Genomic DNA, 20,111 nt, shown 5'->3' with positions numbered 1-20,111 from the left:
CTCCTGCGATGCTCGTAACTCATCAACTTGTTCCCACTCATCTCCCAGCTGCGCTCTTACTTCTCAGAAACATTAGCATTCGCTGAAGAATACAGGCCATTGAAAGTGCAGACCAAAAAGTGTAAGGGTTTTTCGTTGTTGTTTTTTAATTAAGGGATCCCAGAATGAGAAACAGCTGCCAAAATAGAGAGCATTTTACAGATCTAAACTTTAATGGTCCTAGTTGACTAAAACGCTGGTAACATAACGTAGTCTTTTCTATGTATTAACTACTGACATACCAAAAATGAAGCAAAACGAAAACTAGTTGCCAACCCCGTGTGCGTCAGAGTGGAACTGTGCTCCGTAGGCTTTTCAATGGCTGATTTTTTCAGAAGTAGATTGCCAAGCCTTTCTTCTGAGGTGCCTCTGGATGGACCCAAACCTCGGACGTTTCAGTTAGCAGCCAAGAGTGTTAACGGTTTTCACCACCCAGAGACTCTCTGGCATAGCACAGACTGCTAAATGGTTTCAGTGACAAATCTAATTCTTAATACCTGTAACCCGGTTGCCGTGGAGTCGGTTCCGACTCACAGTGACCCTATAGGACAGAGAAGAACTGCACCATAGGGTTTCCAAGGAGCGGCTGGTGGATTCGAACTGCTGACCTTTTGGTTAGCAGCTGAGCTCTTAACCACTGCACCACCAGGGCTCTAATTCTTAAGAGACTCAAAAACAAAAAGGAGATGAAAAAGTTAATGGATGTGCATGAGACTGTGTATGAGGGGAGGGAACTGGAGGAATTTAAATATCTTCCCATATTCCCATCTTAGTTTATCTTTCACAAACAGCAAACGCACATTCATTAGGGAAAGATCTCAGAGAATACACGGATAGATGGGCCATCAATTTACTAGCCTTAAAGTATTAATGGCGTTCTCTGGAAAAAAAATGCTGCCACTTCCATTCACATTGGATTAAGTTAATGAGGTCAGTGGGACTGTTACAATTTTGGTCTTGCTCCCACTGGAGCCAACAGATTTTTACATAGCTATTTATAGCACACACAGAAAATAAATTACACAGGATGCCGACCCTATTGGGAGAGAAACCGCACATTAATGCATCATTTCCCTTTGCATTTTTATCAGCCCTGAAATAGGGAAGCTAACAGGACGATCAGGATGCAAAATTCACTCTCTCTAAGGAATTTCGTGAATTATCCACCTAACCCAGGGAATCATCAGTAGATAAGAGGGATTTTTGAGGCAGTTAAAAATAGGCTTGAAGCTAAGAGTTATGGGGGGACTGTGATGAATCTAACGAGCCGAAACAGCCCTGGGGTGGCTTTGTGGTATTAATTACACAGTTTGCCAAGGGAGAGAATGAGACTAGTACCTTCATCTCCCTGGGAAGAACGGGGTAAGACATCTACCTGAAGAATTGACTCCTGTCTCAAAAACCTGAACAAAGATGAAAATAATGTATTTGGAAAGCATGCTCCCTCTCAAACCTTTTGTGAGGATACAATCACTGTACCATGAACTCTCGAACTTGGCTTTCCATCTGCCATCAGTGCTCACACACTCCCTCTCAGGCCTTTAAATAAAGCACTAGAGAGGACGAAGCTTGATCTGAGCGGAAAAGAGAAACTCAAAAGCTCACACTTTATTGACTCAGCTCTTACACTGCAGGGAATGGATGTGGGGGCGGGTCACAACTTGACTGTGCCATTTTCTTCATGATGGAAGACACTGGGAGCATAAGCTCATTTAGTCGTGAGTATTACAAGGATAGGAGACCCTGGGTGTTGCAGATGCTTAGCAGATGTACTAGGTTGCTAACCAAAAGTTGGAGATTCAAGTCCACCCAGAGGCAACTCAGAGGAAAGATATGGCAATCTAATTCCAAAACCTCAGCCATTGAAAACCCCATGGAGCACAGTTCTACTCTAACACACATAGCACCAGCGTAAGTCGGAATCAACTCAATGGCAAGTGGTTTGGTTTTTTAAAGAAATATAACAGCAAAGACAGAATCTTCATCTCATGCTGACTTTCCGAGTTTTAGTAAGACGAGTGTTAGTGAAGACAAATAAAGACAGAGAATGCCCTAGAGTGTGTGAGGGACTTCAGGCCGCACTATCGATTCTCAGTTTAGGACAGGTTTCAGGAACTGCCTGTCTCATTCCAAGCCATGTCCTTCCTATAACAATTCTCTGACGCTGGATAAGTTTTAGAACCATCCACTGAGCTCTAAATTCAGAAATCATTCTTTCTTATATAAATCATTCCCAGTTCCCAAGGAAGGCCCTCCATAACCCATGTCATTCTTCTCAGAGATTGGCAAAGTCTTCACACACTATGGCCAGGTGTGAATAGAACAGTGGAGAAGCTGCTAACTTCACTTTGGGATTTAAATAACTCTCCAGAAAAACTGGGGAAGAAGCAGAGAGGAGACCCAGCCAGCTCTGGTTTAGCATTTAATACCAAATGGCCTTGGACGCCACCTTTTAGTGCAAATGTCATTGGCCATGACCCCTGATTGATTGCACTGGCCCTACAATGCAATAAATAACCTCTTAGTGGCCTCGGCTGGTTAAAGGGCACACGCTAATTACACAGCTGAATAAGCCCCTGTTCAATGAGGAAAGACAAGGGCATCTCTGTGAGATTTCAGGTTAGGCCGGTGGGCAATCTACTTCTGAAATATCAGCCATTGAAACTGTGCCAAGGAGCACAGTTCTACTCTGACACCCATGGGGTCCCTGTGAGTTGGGGTTGGCTCAATGGCAACTGGTTTCTTAGACAAAAATGGAACTTGTAGTGTCACTTCTTTACAAATAAAGATATCTAAAAATCATTTTTACTTTGGGGGGTTTTGTTGGTTTACCTGTTTGGAGAGCGGCCGGAGTGACTGGCCTACGTGTGATATTTTGTTCTTGGAAATGTTTTTGTCTTTGGAGTTTCTGTGACTATTTTCTGAGTTCTTCTTCCTGCTGCTTCTCCTGAGATGACTTGAGGCTTTGTAGATATCAACTGTCTGCCTAAATATTTATTGTTATAAGTCTGGTATGCAGGTTTCATACTGTTGACTAATCTGTTCCTTTAAAATTTGGCTTTAGAAGCTGTGAAAACTCCTTCTAAGCCTTTCGCCTGCTCCTACACGTTGTGATACTCGAGGCAGTTAGTAGTTTAATTTTACCTTATATAACCTGCAATGTGTATAAAATCAAACCTTGAAGTGGGCTCTGAAAAACAAAATTAAACTTTCTTTACGATTTTCCCTCAGCCTGAGTTTTTTTTTTTTTTGACAACTAGTTGTTAATTTTTATGGTCTACTTTGCCACTGGTTATAATTTGCCTAGTTACCACTTTTTACATGGAAAGACAAAAGCGATTTACAGATTAAAAGTCTGGTAGTTATTAGTTAAATTGTCAGTAAATGTCAGCTTAGTGAATCAAAATGATAGCGACCGCAGAGTACGTTGGGCCTCTCTGCTTTGACTTTCCAGGAAATCTAGACTGATTTGAGAATGTTCTTATGTCAAACTTAGGAGTCTGTACTTTGCCTTCAGGAAATAAAAATCCTTAGAGAAATTTGAATTTTGATAAGAATCAAAATTAAACCCAGTGCACTTATCCAAAACCACCTTCCCAACTGCTGAAATATTTTCCTTACCACCTCAATTTGTTTCTTTCAGACTATTTACATTTTCTCTACAAAAATTTTGATAGAAAACTTTTACACTCACTTTTCCCCACTCCCTGTTGACATTGTAAGAGAAAAACAAAAGGATTATTCTAAATATTACTCTTCAATGATACAGGTTCTAAATACCTGTAGTTGTGCATTCATAGTCAAAGCTGGTCACGTCATTAAGCTTTTTTTCCTGATATTCCGGTGGACCAATACACAGGACATCAGAAACAGTGGAATTTGTCATCTTCAACCACAGATACAACCACTTGGCTTTGCAGTCACACTCGAATTTATTGCCCCTTAAATCTCTAAAAAGCAAAACAAAACACAGACACACACAGGAAGAGATCTGTCTGAAATAGTTTGGTAGTCATCCAGAATTCCAGAATTATTAACACCCTGATAGAATTAATATCCAAAGAAAAGCAGAATTCTTTTTTTAAGTTTTGTATGGAGGGCATCCTATTTCTTGTACTTGCTACTGACTTTATGTCATGCACCTTGATGCCCATGGTTTTAGCTGGATGGCAAATGAAGAGTTCTTGATACCGACACATCATCATCTCTCGAAACCCCTTTAAAAGTGTCACCATGCCTTGCTGGAAAGTGGGTGGAGGGTGGTGATAGAAGGACACCTTGACACAGGTTCTCATAAACAAGAACAGAACATTACAGGAAGATAGTTTTCACAAACACAACTGAAACCATAAGATCTCGTTAAACTATGTCCAGCAAAGAAATGACAAGATGCTAGAAGATAAAGCAGATAGATATGCTGCCTTGGGAAAGGGGAGCCTTCCACCCAGCCAGCTTAATTTACCATTGGCCTAATGGTACCAAGTATATTACAAAATGGCAAAAGCCAACACAATACTAACTATATGTTGTTGCCCAGCATGCACTACTCTGCTATGGAATTTCAGCTGCAGTAAAGGTGGGGGGCAGGGGGAGGATTTAAAGCCATGATTAACTGGGACACAATGACAGCATACAGAAACTTAATTTTCATTACTTACAGTTCAATCAGAGAGTCTAAATCACTGAAGACATCCCTTGGGAGGGCTTTGATGTGGTTATTGGCCAAAGAACTAGAACAAGAAAGGCAGTTATTATCTTCATGCCCTGTCACTCTGATGTTCCTTAAATACAGCTAATGATTTAAAACAGAGCCCTAAGCCTCTTCATCACAATGTGGTTCGATTGCCAGCCTTGGCCATAAATACTGAGATAAAGAAATGGGTTTAGTTATACACAGATGACAGTATAAATGCTGGCTCTGCGATTTGCTTTTTGTTTTTTAAATAGCATTTATTAAGTTCTTTCTACACCTTGGTTAACCTGCAGATGGCTTCCCAGGTGACCTGGAAGATAAGCTAAGAAGTCCCTTTGATGGCTTACTAGACTGTCCATTGTCTACTTACTCTGTTTCCCTTTACCTATGGGACCATATCTTTGACTACTCAGATCCAGCCACACTGGCCTCCTTGCTAGTCCTCAAACAGGCTAGGCATGCTCAAGGCCTCTGTTATGGATTGAACTGGGTCCCCCTCAAAACGTGAGTTGGAATCCTAGCCTCTACACCTGTGGATGTAATCCCCTTTGGGAATAGGATTTTCTTTGTTATGTTCATAAAGCCACATCAGTGTAGAGTGTATCCTAAACTTAATCACTTCTAAGTTATTAAAAAAAAAGCAGATTAGACACAGAAGATACACAAACTGGGGAAGATAGATGCCATGTGAAGATTATCAAGACACAGAAGAAAGCAAGGGCTACAGAAGCGGAAAGAGACAAGGACCTTCCTCCAGGGCTGACAGACAGAGCCTTCCCCTAGAGCTGGTGCCCTGAATTTGGACTTCTAGCCTCCTAAGCTGTGAGAGAATAAATTTCTGTTCTTTAAATCACCCACTTGTTGTATTTCTGTTATAGCAGCACTAGGAAACTAAGACAGCCTCTGAACTTGCTGTTTGTCTGCCTGAAACACTCTTCCTCCACAAACCCACACAGCTCACTCCATCACCTCCTCAGACCTGTCCTCAACCAGGAACAGATTACCCAACAAGCAAGGTAAGCACGTGCTTAGGGCATCAACAAAACAGGGGAACCAGTTGTCCAAAGCAAAGACCCATACATGGCACAAGGAAAAGTGAGCGCCACAATGGAAGGGAACTGGCACAGCACTAAAGGAAATTGATACCAGCTCCAGTGCATGAGAATGTGCCAGCTAAAGTTCACGCAGGGTCAGGAGGGCACCTACACGCAAGGTTGTTTAAGCTATGAGGCCCCTACCACTTCGACACCTTCATTGACATTGGTCTCCTATGGTTCACTCGCATGGGCAAGGACAAAATATATTAATAGGTAACAGGTCTCCAATCCATTTTAAGAACTAAGATCACTGACTCATTTTCTTTGTTGTAGAATATGTGGAATATTCTTTTTGTAGAAAAATGTGGTATACAGTAAAAATCTTAGTACCCCACATTCACTAAAAATTTTATAATCTAGTTCATCTCGTTCCACTAAAATGGCATATGCCACTTTTGTATTCAATTGTTAGTATTATAGTCTCACTTAAAAAGAAGTTACATCACGCATACCTAAGACACACACACGCACATATGTATATATACATGTATGTATTTAACTCACAAATCCCGTTCGAATACTTGAGTAAGCAGAGGAGGGGCATCACAGATTATCAGTGTTTAGGGCCCTCACGTGCCTTAATCCAGCCCTATCCTCAACTATCACCTCCTCCCTGAGGCCTTCCTTGCCCTCTGCCTTCCCTTCTCTGTTCATCTTCATTGCACTACTGCCATTTGACATAATATATATTTTAATTATCTATTTGTTTATTTAAACAAGGGGATACTTCCTGGTTTAAAGTCAGGAAAGGTGTGCATCAAGTTTGTGTCCTTTCACCATACCTATTCAGTCTGTATGCTGAGCTGATAATCCAAGAAATCAGACTATATGAAGAACACAGCAACAGTATTGGAAGAAGACTCATTAACAACCTGAGATATGCAGATGACACAACATTACTTGCCGAAAGTGAAGAGGACTTGAAGCACTTATGGATGAAGATCAAAGACTATAAGCCTTCAGTATGGATTACACCTCAACGTAAAGAAAACAAAAATCCTCACAACTGGACCAGTAAGCAACATTATGATAAATGGAGAAAAGATTGAAGTCGCCAAGGATTTCATCTTACTTGAATCCACAATCAATGCCCGTGGAAGCAGCAGTCAAGAAATCAAACGATGTGTTACACTGGGCAAGTCTGCTGCAAAAGACCTCTTTAAAGTGTTAAAAAGCAAAGATGTCACTTTAAGGACTAAAGTCTGCCTGACCCAAGCCATGATATTTCCAATCATTTCATGTGTATGCGAAAGCTGGACAGTGAATAAGGAAGACTGAAGAATTGATGCCTTTGAGTTACAGTGTTGGTGAAGAATACTGAATATATCATGGACTGCCAGAAGAACAAACAAATCTGTCTTGGAAGAAGTACAGCCAGAATGCTCCTTGGAAGTGAGGATGGCAAGACTTCGTCTCACTTACTTTGGACATGTTCTCAGGAGAGACCAGTCCCTGGAGAAGGACATCATTCTTGGTAAAGTAGAGGGCCAGCAAAAAAGAAGAAGGCCCTCAGTGAATGGACTGACACAGTGGCTGCAACAATGACTGTGAGCATGGTGCAGGACCTGACAGTGCTTCGCTGTGAGTCAGAACCGACTCGATGACACCTAACGACAAAATTTGTTTACTGGCTGTGTACCCTCCCTATGGGCCCTGCGTGGTGCAAGTGGTTAAGTGCTTGACTACTAACCAAAAGGTTGGTGGTTTGAACCAACCCAGAGGCATCTCAGAAGAAAGGCCTAGAGATCTGTTTCCAAAAGGTCTCAGCCATAAAAGCCCTATGGAGTGCAGTTCTACTCTGACACGGGGTTGCCATGATTTGGAATCAACTCAACTGTAACTTTTTTTCTTTTTTAACCTTCTTTGTACATCAGTAACATGAGAGCAATTTGTCTGTTTGCCCACTGCTGTATCTTCAGCTCTTAGAACAGTGCCTGGCACATAGTAGAGATTTAGTTTATCTTTGCCGAATGAATGAATGAAGCACCAACATGAAAGTGATCAAAGAACACGGAGAGTCTTGTCCCAAGAAGTTCTCTAATGGTCCATCTAAGTGAATTGTACTACGTCTGACTCTAAGGAAGAACTCAGAAAACTACTCTTTTACATAAAGACACTCAGCTCTAACCCTTAATGATGATATCATAAAATCTGAATTAACCAGAATGCTTAGGGAATGATTTCTTGTGATCAATTTCATTTTCCTATTAATGACAGTTGACCAGAAACCATTCTGCATTTTTGCTTAGTGTTGCAGATCTTTCTCAAATGTCCTAGGTCCACCCCCAGGAAACTGGCTAGAATGAACACATGTGAATCTTTCTCTGATGATTCATGGTTTTGCAGGGCCCTGTCACCATCCCGCTGAAGGTGAGTGGCAATCGTGCAGGGCTGTTGATGTGGAAAGATGCTGGGTGTTCAAAGGATGTCCACTGAGTCTGTGATTTCCCACAGGCACCATACTTGAGTGTGAGTCAGCCAGGAAACAGATGCCTACTCTTTTTTGTCTTACCCATATGAGAGGAAACAGCAAATCATATAAATGATAAATACGCAGGCAGTTCAGCACCATGCTTTTTAAAATACACATGACATTGGTCTACTGGGACATCATAATGACCCATCCTAGAAAGGTGCATTAAAGGAATGGGGTCCTCCTTAGAGTTGGCTGGCTGAGAACAGTGGAAAGCTTTGAGCCCATTGTTAATTCAAACATTCTTGCTTCAAGATTGTTGTTGGTGTTAGCTGCCGTTGAGCCTGCCCCTGACTCATGGCGACCCCGTGCAAAACAGAAAGAAACACTGCCTGGTCTTGCCTATCTTGTGGACAGGACTATTGTGATACACAGGGTTTTCACTGGCTGATTTTTGGAAGTAAACTGCCAGGCCTTTCTTCCTAGTCCATCTTAGTCTGGAAGCTCTGCTGAAACCTACTGAACATCCTAGCAACACATAAGCCCCCAATGACAGATGGGTGGTGGCTGTGCATGAGGTGCGTTGGCCGGGAATCAAACCTGGGTCTCCTGCATGGAAGGCAAGAATTCTATCACTGAACCACCACTTCCCTCACTGATTATGGGGAGACCCAGTTTCTCAATTGCACCCTCTCCTGTTATTGTCGTGTGCCTTTGAGTCTACCACAAATAGGTTAAAATGTAATTCCATATGTTATTTTACCTTTCCTTCCTAAATGATAGATTTTATACGTAGTTTCTAAAGGTATCGGAAAACAGGCCAACTCCAGAATCAGCCAGAACATACTCTGGAAGGTACTTTTTGCAAGTAAAAAGGAAGGGAATTGGTTTTGATTTAATTTCTGGTTGATAGAAACTTTTTCTAGAAAGGAAAATGCAAAAAAAAAAAAAAAAATCCAGCTAATTTTTTTAGCTAAAAATTTTAGCTAATTCAGATTTATTGTATTGAAGTGGTAAGAATATACAGGATGAGCAAGGCCAAAAAAAAAAAAAGTGTTTAGCAGCCATTCCAAGTGCTCAGTTTATATTTCAGAAAGCAGCATTATTTAGATGGATTACCCAAACCACTCACACTCCGTGTGGAACATATCAACTTCCCACTTCATTTTGCCTACGAATCCATGGCACTTACTTCATTTCTAAAACGACTTAACAGCTCCCTGTCCCTTGGACTTTATCAGAGTGCTGGAAAACAACGTCCTAGATTTTAGTCACAGACTGGCACTGCTCCTTCAAAGCTCTGAAACCTGACCTATGTTTCTTTACATGTGAAAGTGAGTCTGTATGTTCTAGAAAAGTTTATAAAAGATAAAATCGGATATTTTCATTTAAAACAAGCAAATTCCAGACAGTGACTTCCTTAAGCACAGGGTGAACTTTTGAGAGCTGATGACCTCTCTTTCCTTGTTGTTGTTAGCTACTGTCCAGTCAGATCTCGACTCGTGGCGAGCCCATGCACAACAGAACAAAACGCTGCCTGGTCCTGTGCCATCCCCATGATCGGTTGCAGATCAGACCGTTGTGATTTGTAGGGTTTTGATGGCTGATTTTCAGAAGTAAATTGCCAGGCTTTTCTTCCTAGTCTGTCTTAGTCTAGAAGCTCCACTGAAACCTATTCAGTATCACAGCACCACCCAAGACTCCAGTGACAGGTGGGTGGTAGCTGTGCATGAGGTGCATTGGCCGGAAATCAAACCCAGGTCTCCTGCATGGAGGGTGAGAATTCTATCACTGAACCACCAATGCCCTCTTCTCTTTCTTCAGAGGTTAAAAAAAAGGGGGTGGGGGTGGGGAAGGAAATAGTTCATTCTTTAAACAATATATTAAATGCTTTAATTACTAAACACAGGTCCAGCCTGGAGGAGTCAGCTTTAAAAGTCGCCTGGCTTGCCCAGAAGTAAAGCACATATGGAAACTCTGACTCAATAAGCAACCTCATCTATCAGTCAGTGAATCAGAAAGTTGTCCTGCTGGCTTAGCCTGTGCTGGAAACTGGAGAACTGCAGAGCTAACAGAAGAGCAGCACGGGCCCTGTCCTTGGGGAACTTTTGGCACTGCTGGAGAGAGAAAACTAAAATCCACGGAACAGCACCAACCTGTGTTGCCAGTGTCTGCAGTAACGTGTGCTGTGTGGAGCAGACAATGAGGGCTACAGGAGGGGTGGAGAAGGGGACCAGGAATGGTTGTATGGGGGAGACGGATGCTCATCTGGACTCTGAAGGAAAATGAAGATCCCAGGAGACCAAGTGCAGAAGAAACAGCATTCCAGGCAAGGGAAAGGATGCTAGGAAAAGCCCGACAGTGGGATGAGTCGGATGTGCCCGTGGCCCCTGAGAGCCTGGTGTTCAGAGGGCATTCAGGAAAATGAGGCTGAAGAGCTGGGTAGAAGGGTCCCTGGGCCTGACTGCACAGTAGTCATACACACCTAGGCGGGCCTAGTTCTCTCTAACACATCAGTGTGTGCTCTAGACCCAAGGGGAGGACTGCTTTGTTCCCTCTGTGTTTGTGCTCTCTGCATGTCACACAGAAAAGGAAGCACCTCGTACACACATAATATACATATAAAGTTGTGTGTGCAAATACACAAGCATGCATACACAGTAATGTACACATGTATATAAATCCATGCACCCATGGACACCCATACACACAGACATATAAACATACATGCACAATACTTGCACATCCTCCTACAGATGGGGAACCGTGGATAATTGGGCAAATGGAAGTTTGGCTTTAAGTTCACAATCTTCCCAGAGCCTCTGCTCAGAAACAAAGCACTTCACTTCTGAATTCTGGGAAATAGGCTTATCTGTCCACAGCTGTTCTCTCCAGATACCCGCAGCTGTCTTCTTAGCAGACCCTGTCTAGCCACCCAAACTGCCGAGGCTAGTCAGCAGTCCAAGATGAACATCGAGACTTCTTAATGGGTGGAAGGAGGGAATGATGTTGAAGATGATGATGATGATAATAGTAACACCAGCCATACCTTGAGTGTTTACTACGGATAATATGCTGGATGCTTTGCAAGCAAGCCCGGATCCATTCTGTACAGCAATCCTATGAGGTCAGTATGTTATTACTGTTAGTTGCTGCCAAGTCAGTTCTAACTCATGGTGACCCCATGTGTGCAGAGTAGAACTGTCTGTAGGGTTCTCAAGACTGTGCCTTTTCAGAAGTAGATCACCAGGACTGTCTTCCAAGGCACTTCTGGGTGGTTTCAAATCGCCAGCCTTTTGGCTAGTAGTCAGATGCTTAACCAATTGTACCCCCCAGGAACGTATAATCATTCTCATTTTAAAACAGGGAAACTGAGGCTCATTAAGGCTTAGAAGTATTAAGTAATGACCCTGAGATTTGAACTCAAAGCTACATGACTCCAAGCCCATATTTTTAGCCTCTACAGGAATGTGGGACTTGGCATCTAGGCTGAATCTGAAGAAAATGAAGGTTTTTATAGGAAGAAAAGAACACCTGGAACAGTAGTGCCAACAGGAATCTGAGTGCCTCTAAGATTGACTGTGCTGCTCCTCTTCCTCATCTTCTTATTCTACAGGTGCTAACTCAAGGCAGAGCTTCTGCGTGTTAGCGATCCAGAATCCAGTGCTCTCTGAGTCTATCAGTAGCAACTTTTGCCAATATCAAGGCTTGGTATGAATGATTATCTCATTAGATGGCTACAACCACACTGTATCAGTCAAGGTTCCACACCCTGAAGGTACTACCACCCCTGCCCAACACACCCATTCAAAGCCTTCCTCAGTTTTCTTTTTACCGCAAAGACGCTGACTATGGAGTGAGACATGTTATCTTATTCACGCACAAAATATCTATCACGCAAATGGGAGCAAGTTCCTGGCTAACAAATCACTCCTATCAAGACAATGACTATTTTCACATTTTGATAAACACATCCACTGATTTGTACAGTTTTATATATCTGCTAAGTATGTGCACTGACTTCATTCTGATATGCCAATTCAAATTAATTTGTTTAAATTTTTTTTCTCCAGAAAGCTATTAAAGAACCCAGAGAGCTTAGCTTAAGCCGCAGATTAATCCAACATAAAAGACAAAGTTATTTGTATTCAAAGAGGAACCATGAAAATGTCTCTATTCCACTCTCTCCTAATTTTGATCATACATTTGGCATTCATCAGTGAGTCATTTAAGCCTCAGTTCCCGGATCTGTAAAATGGGGCTTACAGATTACTGTGAAAGCTAAAGAGGAGAAGACACACTAAGCACCCAGGCTGGCACACAGTAGGTGCACAAAACATGTTAGCTTCCTTCTCAGCTCCTCCATCAAGCAATATATTTTAAAAAAAAGTTGGCACCAAGTCAATTGAGACTCATGGTGACCCCACATGTGTCCGAGTAGAACTGTGCTCCAGAAGGTTTTCAATGGCTGATTTTTTCAGAAGTAGATGGCCAGGCTTTTCTTCTGAAGTGCCTCTGGCTGGACTCGAATCTCCAGCCTTTTGATTAGCAGTGGAGCACAGTAACTGTACTACTCAGGGACTCCATCAAGTGATACAAACCCTTCACAATTCAGAGCCTCCTGACATCACAAGGTCACGTGGTCCATAACGGTGATTCAAGATGATGGAGACACTAAGAAAGCTAGGTGTGTGAGCAATCACAATGTCTGATGGACAACCTACAAATAAAACCTTTTGGGCCAGCTGGAAATTAGTTTCCTTCTGAAAACGTTACAATATGAAAATAATGGTCAAGGAAGAGAAGAACACCAGGAGGTGAATCTTACTTCGCACGTAAAAGGGCTTACAACACTTTTTATAGGACTTACAGATGAGTCAGGTCACGGAGGCCACGGAAGGCATTTCTTGAAATGGTTTCGATTTTGTTCCCTTCAATGAACCTAAGGAGAAAAGTTGTATAATTAAACAGCATTTTCTCTGCTTAATGTCTCTGAAAAATTATACTGGCTTGCTTTCTGAACACTATCTAAAAGGATTCATAAACTGAAGTAGTTCATATCCAGAGACCAGCTCAGCAACACCAGATTCCAAGTGGGAGCAGGGTGTGTGTGCAAGAATGCACGCGCATGAGTGCATGTTCTGTACTTCTTCCAGAAACAGCATGGAAGTCTTCAAATTCAGAGTTGGCATTACGGGTAAAAACATCTTGGGGGAGAAAAAAAGCGAGCACTATACAAAGGCAAGAAATTCTCATCTCTCTGCAATACTGGAATGCTTCCAGACACTTTCCCTGCTCAATCCCTCTTACATTTCACAATGTCTGGCTATTAATACTTTGGTTAATATCATTGTCCCTTGAGGGGAACCCATTGTCTTACATCTCCATATTAAAGTTTTTCTGAGGGAGAATGCAATTAAGCTTGGCTTCCAGCAAAGTTGAGTTCATCACGTCCTACACAGTCTAATCTCTGAGCAATAGCAATGAAGCAAGAATGTTCACAAGATCTCGAAGCCACCAGGAAGTAGGAAGAACAATGAAGTTGAGGATGGGCCAAACTTCCTTCTCTGTGCAGAAATGTCTTAGGGCTTGTGCATGAAACCTCACCGCAACAACTCGGGGCATGCTTTAAAGTCTTTGTGAGAAACATACGAAGTAACGCACTGTGAGTATTCTCTGGGGCCACAGAGAACTAATTTTAGTTTACAGTATCACAATATGTCAAATACGAAAGGGTCTTTGATGAAATGGTCCAAGGAACAGCCTTTGTGATATGACACAACCGGTTAGAAAAATAGTTCTTGATTCTTGCATTGAGAACTTTCTGATGCTTGTTTTTGAAATTCAGGGGGTTCAAAACATACACCAATTCAACAAATTCTACATGTACAATTCAGTGACATTGATTACCATCAAGTTGTGCAACCATTCTCACCTTCCTTTTCCAAATTATCCCTTTACCATTAACAGAAATTCACTGCCCCCTAAGCTTCCTATCTAACCTTTTGAGTTACCGTTATCAGTTTGATCCCGTATAGATAGTTCTGTAAAAAAGCACAATGCTCAAGGCAGACATTCTTTACTAATTAAGCTAAACTATTGTTTGGTTTAAAAGAAGACTTTGGGGTATATTTTTGGTTTAAGGTTTAAAGATTATCTCAGGGCAGTAGTTCAGGGGTTCATCCAGCCTCTATGGCTCCAGAAAGTCTGGATTCCATGAGAATTTTAAATTCTGTTCTACATTTTCCCCCCTTTTGATCAGGATTCTGCTAGAGAATCTTTGATAAAAACTTTCAGTAATAGCAGCCAGGCATATCCAGTTCTTCTGGTCTCATGGCAAAGGAAGTAGTTGTTTATGGAGACAATTAGCTGTGCATTTCATTTCCTCTTCCTATTCGTGACTCTCCTTCTCCCTCTGTTATTGAATTAGTATATGTTTTGTTGTGTAATATTTTCAACAACAACGAAAATAAGACAAACTATTTTTTAAAATTTCAAAAGAAAATCAGGGGGTTTGTCAGTAATGAACTTCAGTATACACGGATAAGCTAACTCTTATTTCTAGATTTCCTCCCCAGTATTGCTGACAGTAAAATGACCCATCCGTAAGAGAAAATTGACAGCTTTACATCTGCTACCTCCATTGGCTGTTTATGTGCTTTGATAGATTTCATTCGATTCAGCATTTCAGTTGTAGCACTCTTTCCATAGTATGTATACTTATGAGAGTAAAGATTTTATATATACATTTTATGTATATTCTGGAGAAAGAATTCCTCCAGAGACATTATTCCTCAAGACATAAAATCCATAGAGCTTTCTTATGCCCAGGATGTGTTTAGAATTCAGACATCTCCCTGTAGACCTCAGATAAGAAGCAGAGATGAGGCTTTAAAAATCCCTCGGAACAGTAAGTAAGGAAATGCAATCTGATAGCAGGATTAACATTATTACAAAGTTCTAAGAAAGAAGGATGGAAGAACTTAAGAGAGGAAAAAAGACATGAAAGTGACAAAAGGCAGGGATCAGAAAGAGGGTAGAGCATCTTTTTCATTGCTGGGGAAAAAAACTGCACATCAGAAAAGGGAAAAATAATTTTTTAAGGAAGAAATAAATAAATAAAATCAGATTTTCATCATCAGCTCACGGGAGATACTGCAAACAGGATAAAGGACAGCTGAATTAAAAACATGGAGTTGTGCCCCCAAATAGGGAGGTTTTATAGAAAAATAAGAACCCTTCGGCCCTATTTCTGGCTGATCAGCAAATCCGTGCCTAGTTATGAAAGGTAAAAATATCCAGCTCAGTATCCAATTATGCTTACTACATGGCAAACTAAATGTCAGCAGAGAATGAATGAGTATCTTTCCTTCTTTGTTTCCTTCCCCTCTCTATCTCCAGCCTCCTCCTGCCCAAGCATGTTTATAAGCAAGTCAGCAGGGTTCTCTCCATTTGCTCCACTCCTAAGCTCTCGCAGAGAGGCAGTTCCAGAATGGAAAGCAATCCAGCCATTCTACTGAGATACCGAATGCTCAGCAAATAGAAGCACAAAACTTACAGGTATTCGAGATGGAAAAGTCCAGCGAATGCATCATCCCGGATGACTGTGAATGAGTTAGAATTCAGCAATCTGAAAATAAAGGGCAGATTTCAGTGCAGAGATGTAAAACTTGAGTCACATGGGGAAGTCATTTATGTTTCTTTTGCTATTTTCTGGTGTATGGGCCAACATGGGCTCTTCTTGAACCTAAGCATGGTCCAAGAGGTGCACAACATCATTCTCACAGATAGATGATGGACAAGGTGAGTGGATTACCGTTGGTCAAATTTTTAGGTTACTCTCATGACTCTGCCCTTTCTCCCCTGTGGGTCTTAGTAAATATGGTCTGATAACTGATATATTTAAAACATTTTAATGTTTGGCATGACTAAACACTTTCTGATATACAAGGAATCATGGAATTAGGGATCTAAAAGGATCTAATCCAACTTTATTTTTAGAGAACTCTGAGCCCAGAGAGGTTAAGTAACTTGACCAAAGCCACACAGCTGAAACAAACAAACAACGTTTCTACTATATTAAACATTCCCATAAGAAATAATAATAATAAAAAAGTTTAAGAAATCTTCAGAATACTCTTTATCACCACAGATTTTTCTACGTGAGTATATATAGTTACCACTTAAGTCTATTTGGTAAAAGAATACCTAAAACTGCATTTCTATCATAAAGGAAGTCTATTTTAACAAAACTATAATTTCTAAGAAATGTCAGGTTTAAAAATGTTAAACAAACAAACAAAAGGCAGGCATGTAACATTTCAAGCACCAAAATATCAACAGGAAGTTTATTTAGGATAAGTGGTGATCTATGTTCCCTTTCTTCATATTCTTCTGCAGAGCATTGCTTATTGTAATTTTGATACTGGTTAAGAAACCAGAATAGATAAAGAGCATAAGCTATGTACTTGTGACTTTGCCTGTCACTGATATGCTCTGGAAAACTTTTTGGGCACTTGTTTTCTTCAGCACACCTTAACTGACGTGGCTTGTAGACGTGGGCACTCACCTCAGTGACTTGGGCATTGCTTGCTGAGAGGAGGTGAGATGCAGAGTGGTTATGAGTGTGGGTTTGGGACCCTGGATTAGAATCCTGGCTCTGTGATTTGGGGCAAGTTACTTAACTTCCCTGAGTCTCAGTTTCCTCATCTGTCAAATGGGGGAAATAAAAATACCCTCCTGTCCTGTTAGGGATGAGGGTGTGATTACATTACACATACAAAGTCAGAGCATGCTGCCCAACAGTTCAAGTACTCATTGAACTGGGAATACTCCTATAACCAGAGTACCGTTAAGACTTCACAATGCAAGTTTTCCAGGCCTTCTAAGGCTTTCCACACTTTTGCTCCCTCTCTTGTGCCTCTTCCACTGTCACAAGAAGGGTCTCCTCTGGCTCAGAGCTGTCTCTTCAGGATGGGCCTCACACATACGGAACAGAACCACCCTAGCCACCCCCAGACCAGCAGTGAGAAGCAGAGGCACCCAGCTAAGCCCACCCTAGAGCAGCCAACCCACTCAGTCAGCATGCAAATCTATGAGAATAAACTATTTATGCATTTGGAAAAAAAAAAATGCAGGTTTTCTTTTAAAAGGTGGTGTTTGGGGAAGTTCCAGTCATAATTCAATGGAATCATCTTCCCTGTTGTCAGACATGGGCACTGGGATCTACAATAAAGTCCCTGAGGAAACATTGTTCCAAACTAAAGAAGGAAAACTGAGCAAGAAGCCTTGGCACCACAGAGCAAGTCAACACTAAGAGCCAGCTACCATTTACTCATGGAGCTTGGGGACTCTAGGAAGGACTGATGTCAAAGACGCGAGGCTGCCCTTCCAAGGACTGCACCTCAGAAACCCCATCTTCCAGAGAGAACTTTCCATACTCACAGCAGCTGCAGGGAAGGCAGATGGGAAAACATTCGGTCCTTGATTTCCGAAAACGTTCCATTTACCAGGCTCCTGGGGGCAAAAGAGGAACAAAATGAGGCCTTGGTCTCTTTTAGGAAGTGCTGGGTGGATAGGCAGGCCACCTGAGTATTGCAAGTGGTTAAGTGCTCAGCTACTCACTTAATGGTTGGCAGTTCAAAGCCACCCAGAGGTAACTCAGAAGAAAGACCTGGTGATGTACTTCTGAAAAATCAGCCATTGAAAACCCTATGGAGCTCAGTTCTACTCTGACACACATGGGGTCACCATGAGTTGGAATCGACTTGATGGCAACTGGTTTGATTTTTTTTCTTGGAGGGGAGGGTGGGCTGGCAATCGGCCTTTTACCTCAGACCCTTCCTCTCAGTCGTGGGGCCCTGACTACATCTTAAAACAGTTGGCCAAGGTCTTCTCAAGGGTAGGCAAATGGAGAAGAGTCAAGTCATTTCCAAGGAACTGGATCAGTATGGAAACTAGTCTGAATCATAGAAACTTTCAACGTCAGTCTCGCTCCTTCCACAGACATTCTCTCAGTTGGTTTAAATCACACCCCTTGCTTCCTTTTCTTAACAGGAGACCCTGGCTGAAAATGGGTAATTACTTCACCCCTGCCCATGATTCTGTTTGTGTAGACACAGCTCCAATGTTGGCCAATACAACTCCAGGGTAAGATTAAGCATTCCCCTTGGGAGCAAGGCTCTGAAAGACACTTGAGCACTCGTGATCAAATGCACCATGAAAGCCTTGGGGACACAGTCAGAGACACCTGAACTTGAATGTGCACCGAGAGGCGATGCATCTGCCAGATGGAACCGTCAACTCGGGGGCAAGAGGCCTTGGCCCTATTTTTGCCACCAGGGTCCCTAGCCCTTCTGGCTGCAGCAGGACTTCAGTACAGGGTTTCAAAATAATTGCATCAAAAGGCAGATTAATTAAGCAGATTAATTAAGCAGCTGTTGGTCTAAAGGATCTAACAAGGGGACAAGTCACTAACATTAGGAATCGAAGAGGCTCTCTGTTCCCACCGGCCACTCTCCTGACTTTCTATAAATGTACACCCCTTCACCCCGGAGTCCAGTCCCTCCATCTCGCCTCAGTGGGAGGCAGGAGCGTATAGTACAAGAGGAGGTGCCCAGACCATGAGCAACGTCACTGCCATCTCCGGGATTCCCAGCCTCTACTACTGAGTGCCTTGGCCTGGGACAGGAGAATCATTTTAGCAGGCAGCAGTAAAGACATAGCCCACCAGCCCCTTCCACAGCCATGAAGGGAGCTGGTCATTTGGCTTGAGTGGCTGGATGCGGGCAAGTTGAAAGCACCTCTTAGCAGGTGGATAAATAATGTGAAGCCCTTTCCTGTCAGTTTCTCCAGCCCTGAAAAAGCCAACAGAATGTGTCATGGAGAAAGGGGGCAAGGAGTCTTCATGAACTTAGGGCAAGACGTTAGGTTGCCTCCCAGACTTGGCCACTGGGCCAGGCACCCACATGCTCCTGACCCTCTGTGCCCCCTCTCTTCCAGGCACATAGAGCGGTTATCTCCACTTCCAGAGGCTACATGACTTCACCCAGGTTCTTCTCCACCTGCAGCCTGGAAAGGTTTGGAGAAGGCCACCGTGTGAACCACGGCCCCAAACCCCAGGTGGGTGATGGGGCCTCGCCCCTTACGTCTGCACGCTTTCCAGTTAAGTTCAGTTGCTCATTTACCCTTCCCTATACATCTCCCCTTCCCTCAACACACACACCCTCTATTCGGTGCCTCTCAAACTTTAATGTGCTCCAGAATCACTTGAGAACACAAATGCAGACTCCCAGGCTTTACAGACGTTGTATCAGTGTGGGCCCTGGAATCTGCATTGACGCAAGCTTCCCCAGATGGGATGATGCAGGTGGCCCAAGGGCTACACTTTGAGAAACACTGCCACCGGGACTTGCCTGGGCCCCCAGACTCTGTATCGTGGGTTCCCTCCATCCTTCCCAGGGCCCAAGGCTCCACCCACGTCCTGTGGCGCGCACCCACCCAAACGCGAAGAATGGGACTGGGGAGTGGGTCAGGGTCCCGCTGACCCAGCGCCAGAGGCAACTCCCTGGCGGTGGTGGGCTCTGGGCGGGGCGGGGTGGGGATAGGAGGGGTCCCACTCACAGGGAGCTGATGTCGCCCGGCACGATCCTGGGCACCCAGGATGAGCCCACGCAGATGATGGACTCCTTGGTACAGCTGCAAGTGGCGGGGCAGCGCGCCAGCCGCCTCACCTGCGCGCTCCGCGGGATCAGGCACGCTGCGCTCAGCAGCAGTAGCAGCAGCCCCAGCGCCCCGCCGCCGCCCCTCGGCAGCGCCATGCCGGGTGCCGGGTCCCCTCCCAGGTCCCCTCCCGGGTCCCCGCCGCCGC

At 43.2% G+C, this 20,111-nt stretch overlaps 1 protein-coding gene across 1 annotated transcript in view; it reads right to left on the bottom strand.

The window, feature by feature from the left end:
* LGI2 (leucine rich repeat LGI family member 2) overlaps positions 1-20,080 on the bottom strand; it is a 45,690-nt gene extending 25,610 nt beyond the window's left edge. Inside the window, exons 1-6 of the mRNA XM_004375134.1 lie at positions 19,865-20,080; positions 17,687-17,758; positions 15,801-15,872; positions 13,113-13,184; positions 4,698-4,769; positions 3,820-3,989 (exon numbers count right to left, since the gene is read on the bottom strand). Of these exons, the coding sequence (XP_004375191.1) occupies positions 3,820-3,989; positions 4,698-4,769; positions 13,113-13,184; positions 15,801-15,872; positions 17,687-17,758; positions 19,865-20,061 (655 nt within the window). The 5' untranslated portion in view covers positions 20,062-20,080. The remainder of the gene's footprint in view (positions 1-3,819; positions 3,990-4,697; positions 4,770-13,112; positions 13,185-15,800; positions 15,873-17,686; positions 17,759-19,864) is intronic.
* Positions 20,081-20,111: the final 31 nt, after the last annotated feature.

This window comes from Trichechus manatus, unplaced genomic scaffold, assembly GCF_000243295.1.
Source record: "Trichechus manatus latirostris isolate Lorelei unplaced genomic scaffold, TriManLat1.0 scaffold00034, whole genome shotgun sequence".
Classification (NCBI taxonomy): Eukaryota; Metazoa; Chordata; class Mammalia; order Sirenia; family Trichechidae; genus Trichechus; species Trichechus manatus.
This window is presented reverse-complemented; position numbering and strand designations above follow the sequence as displayed.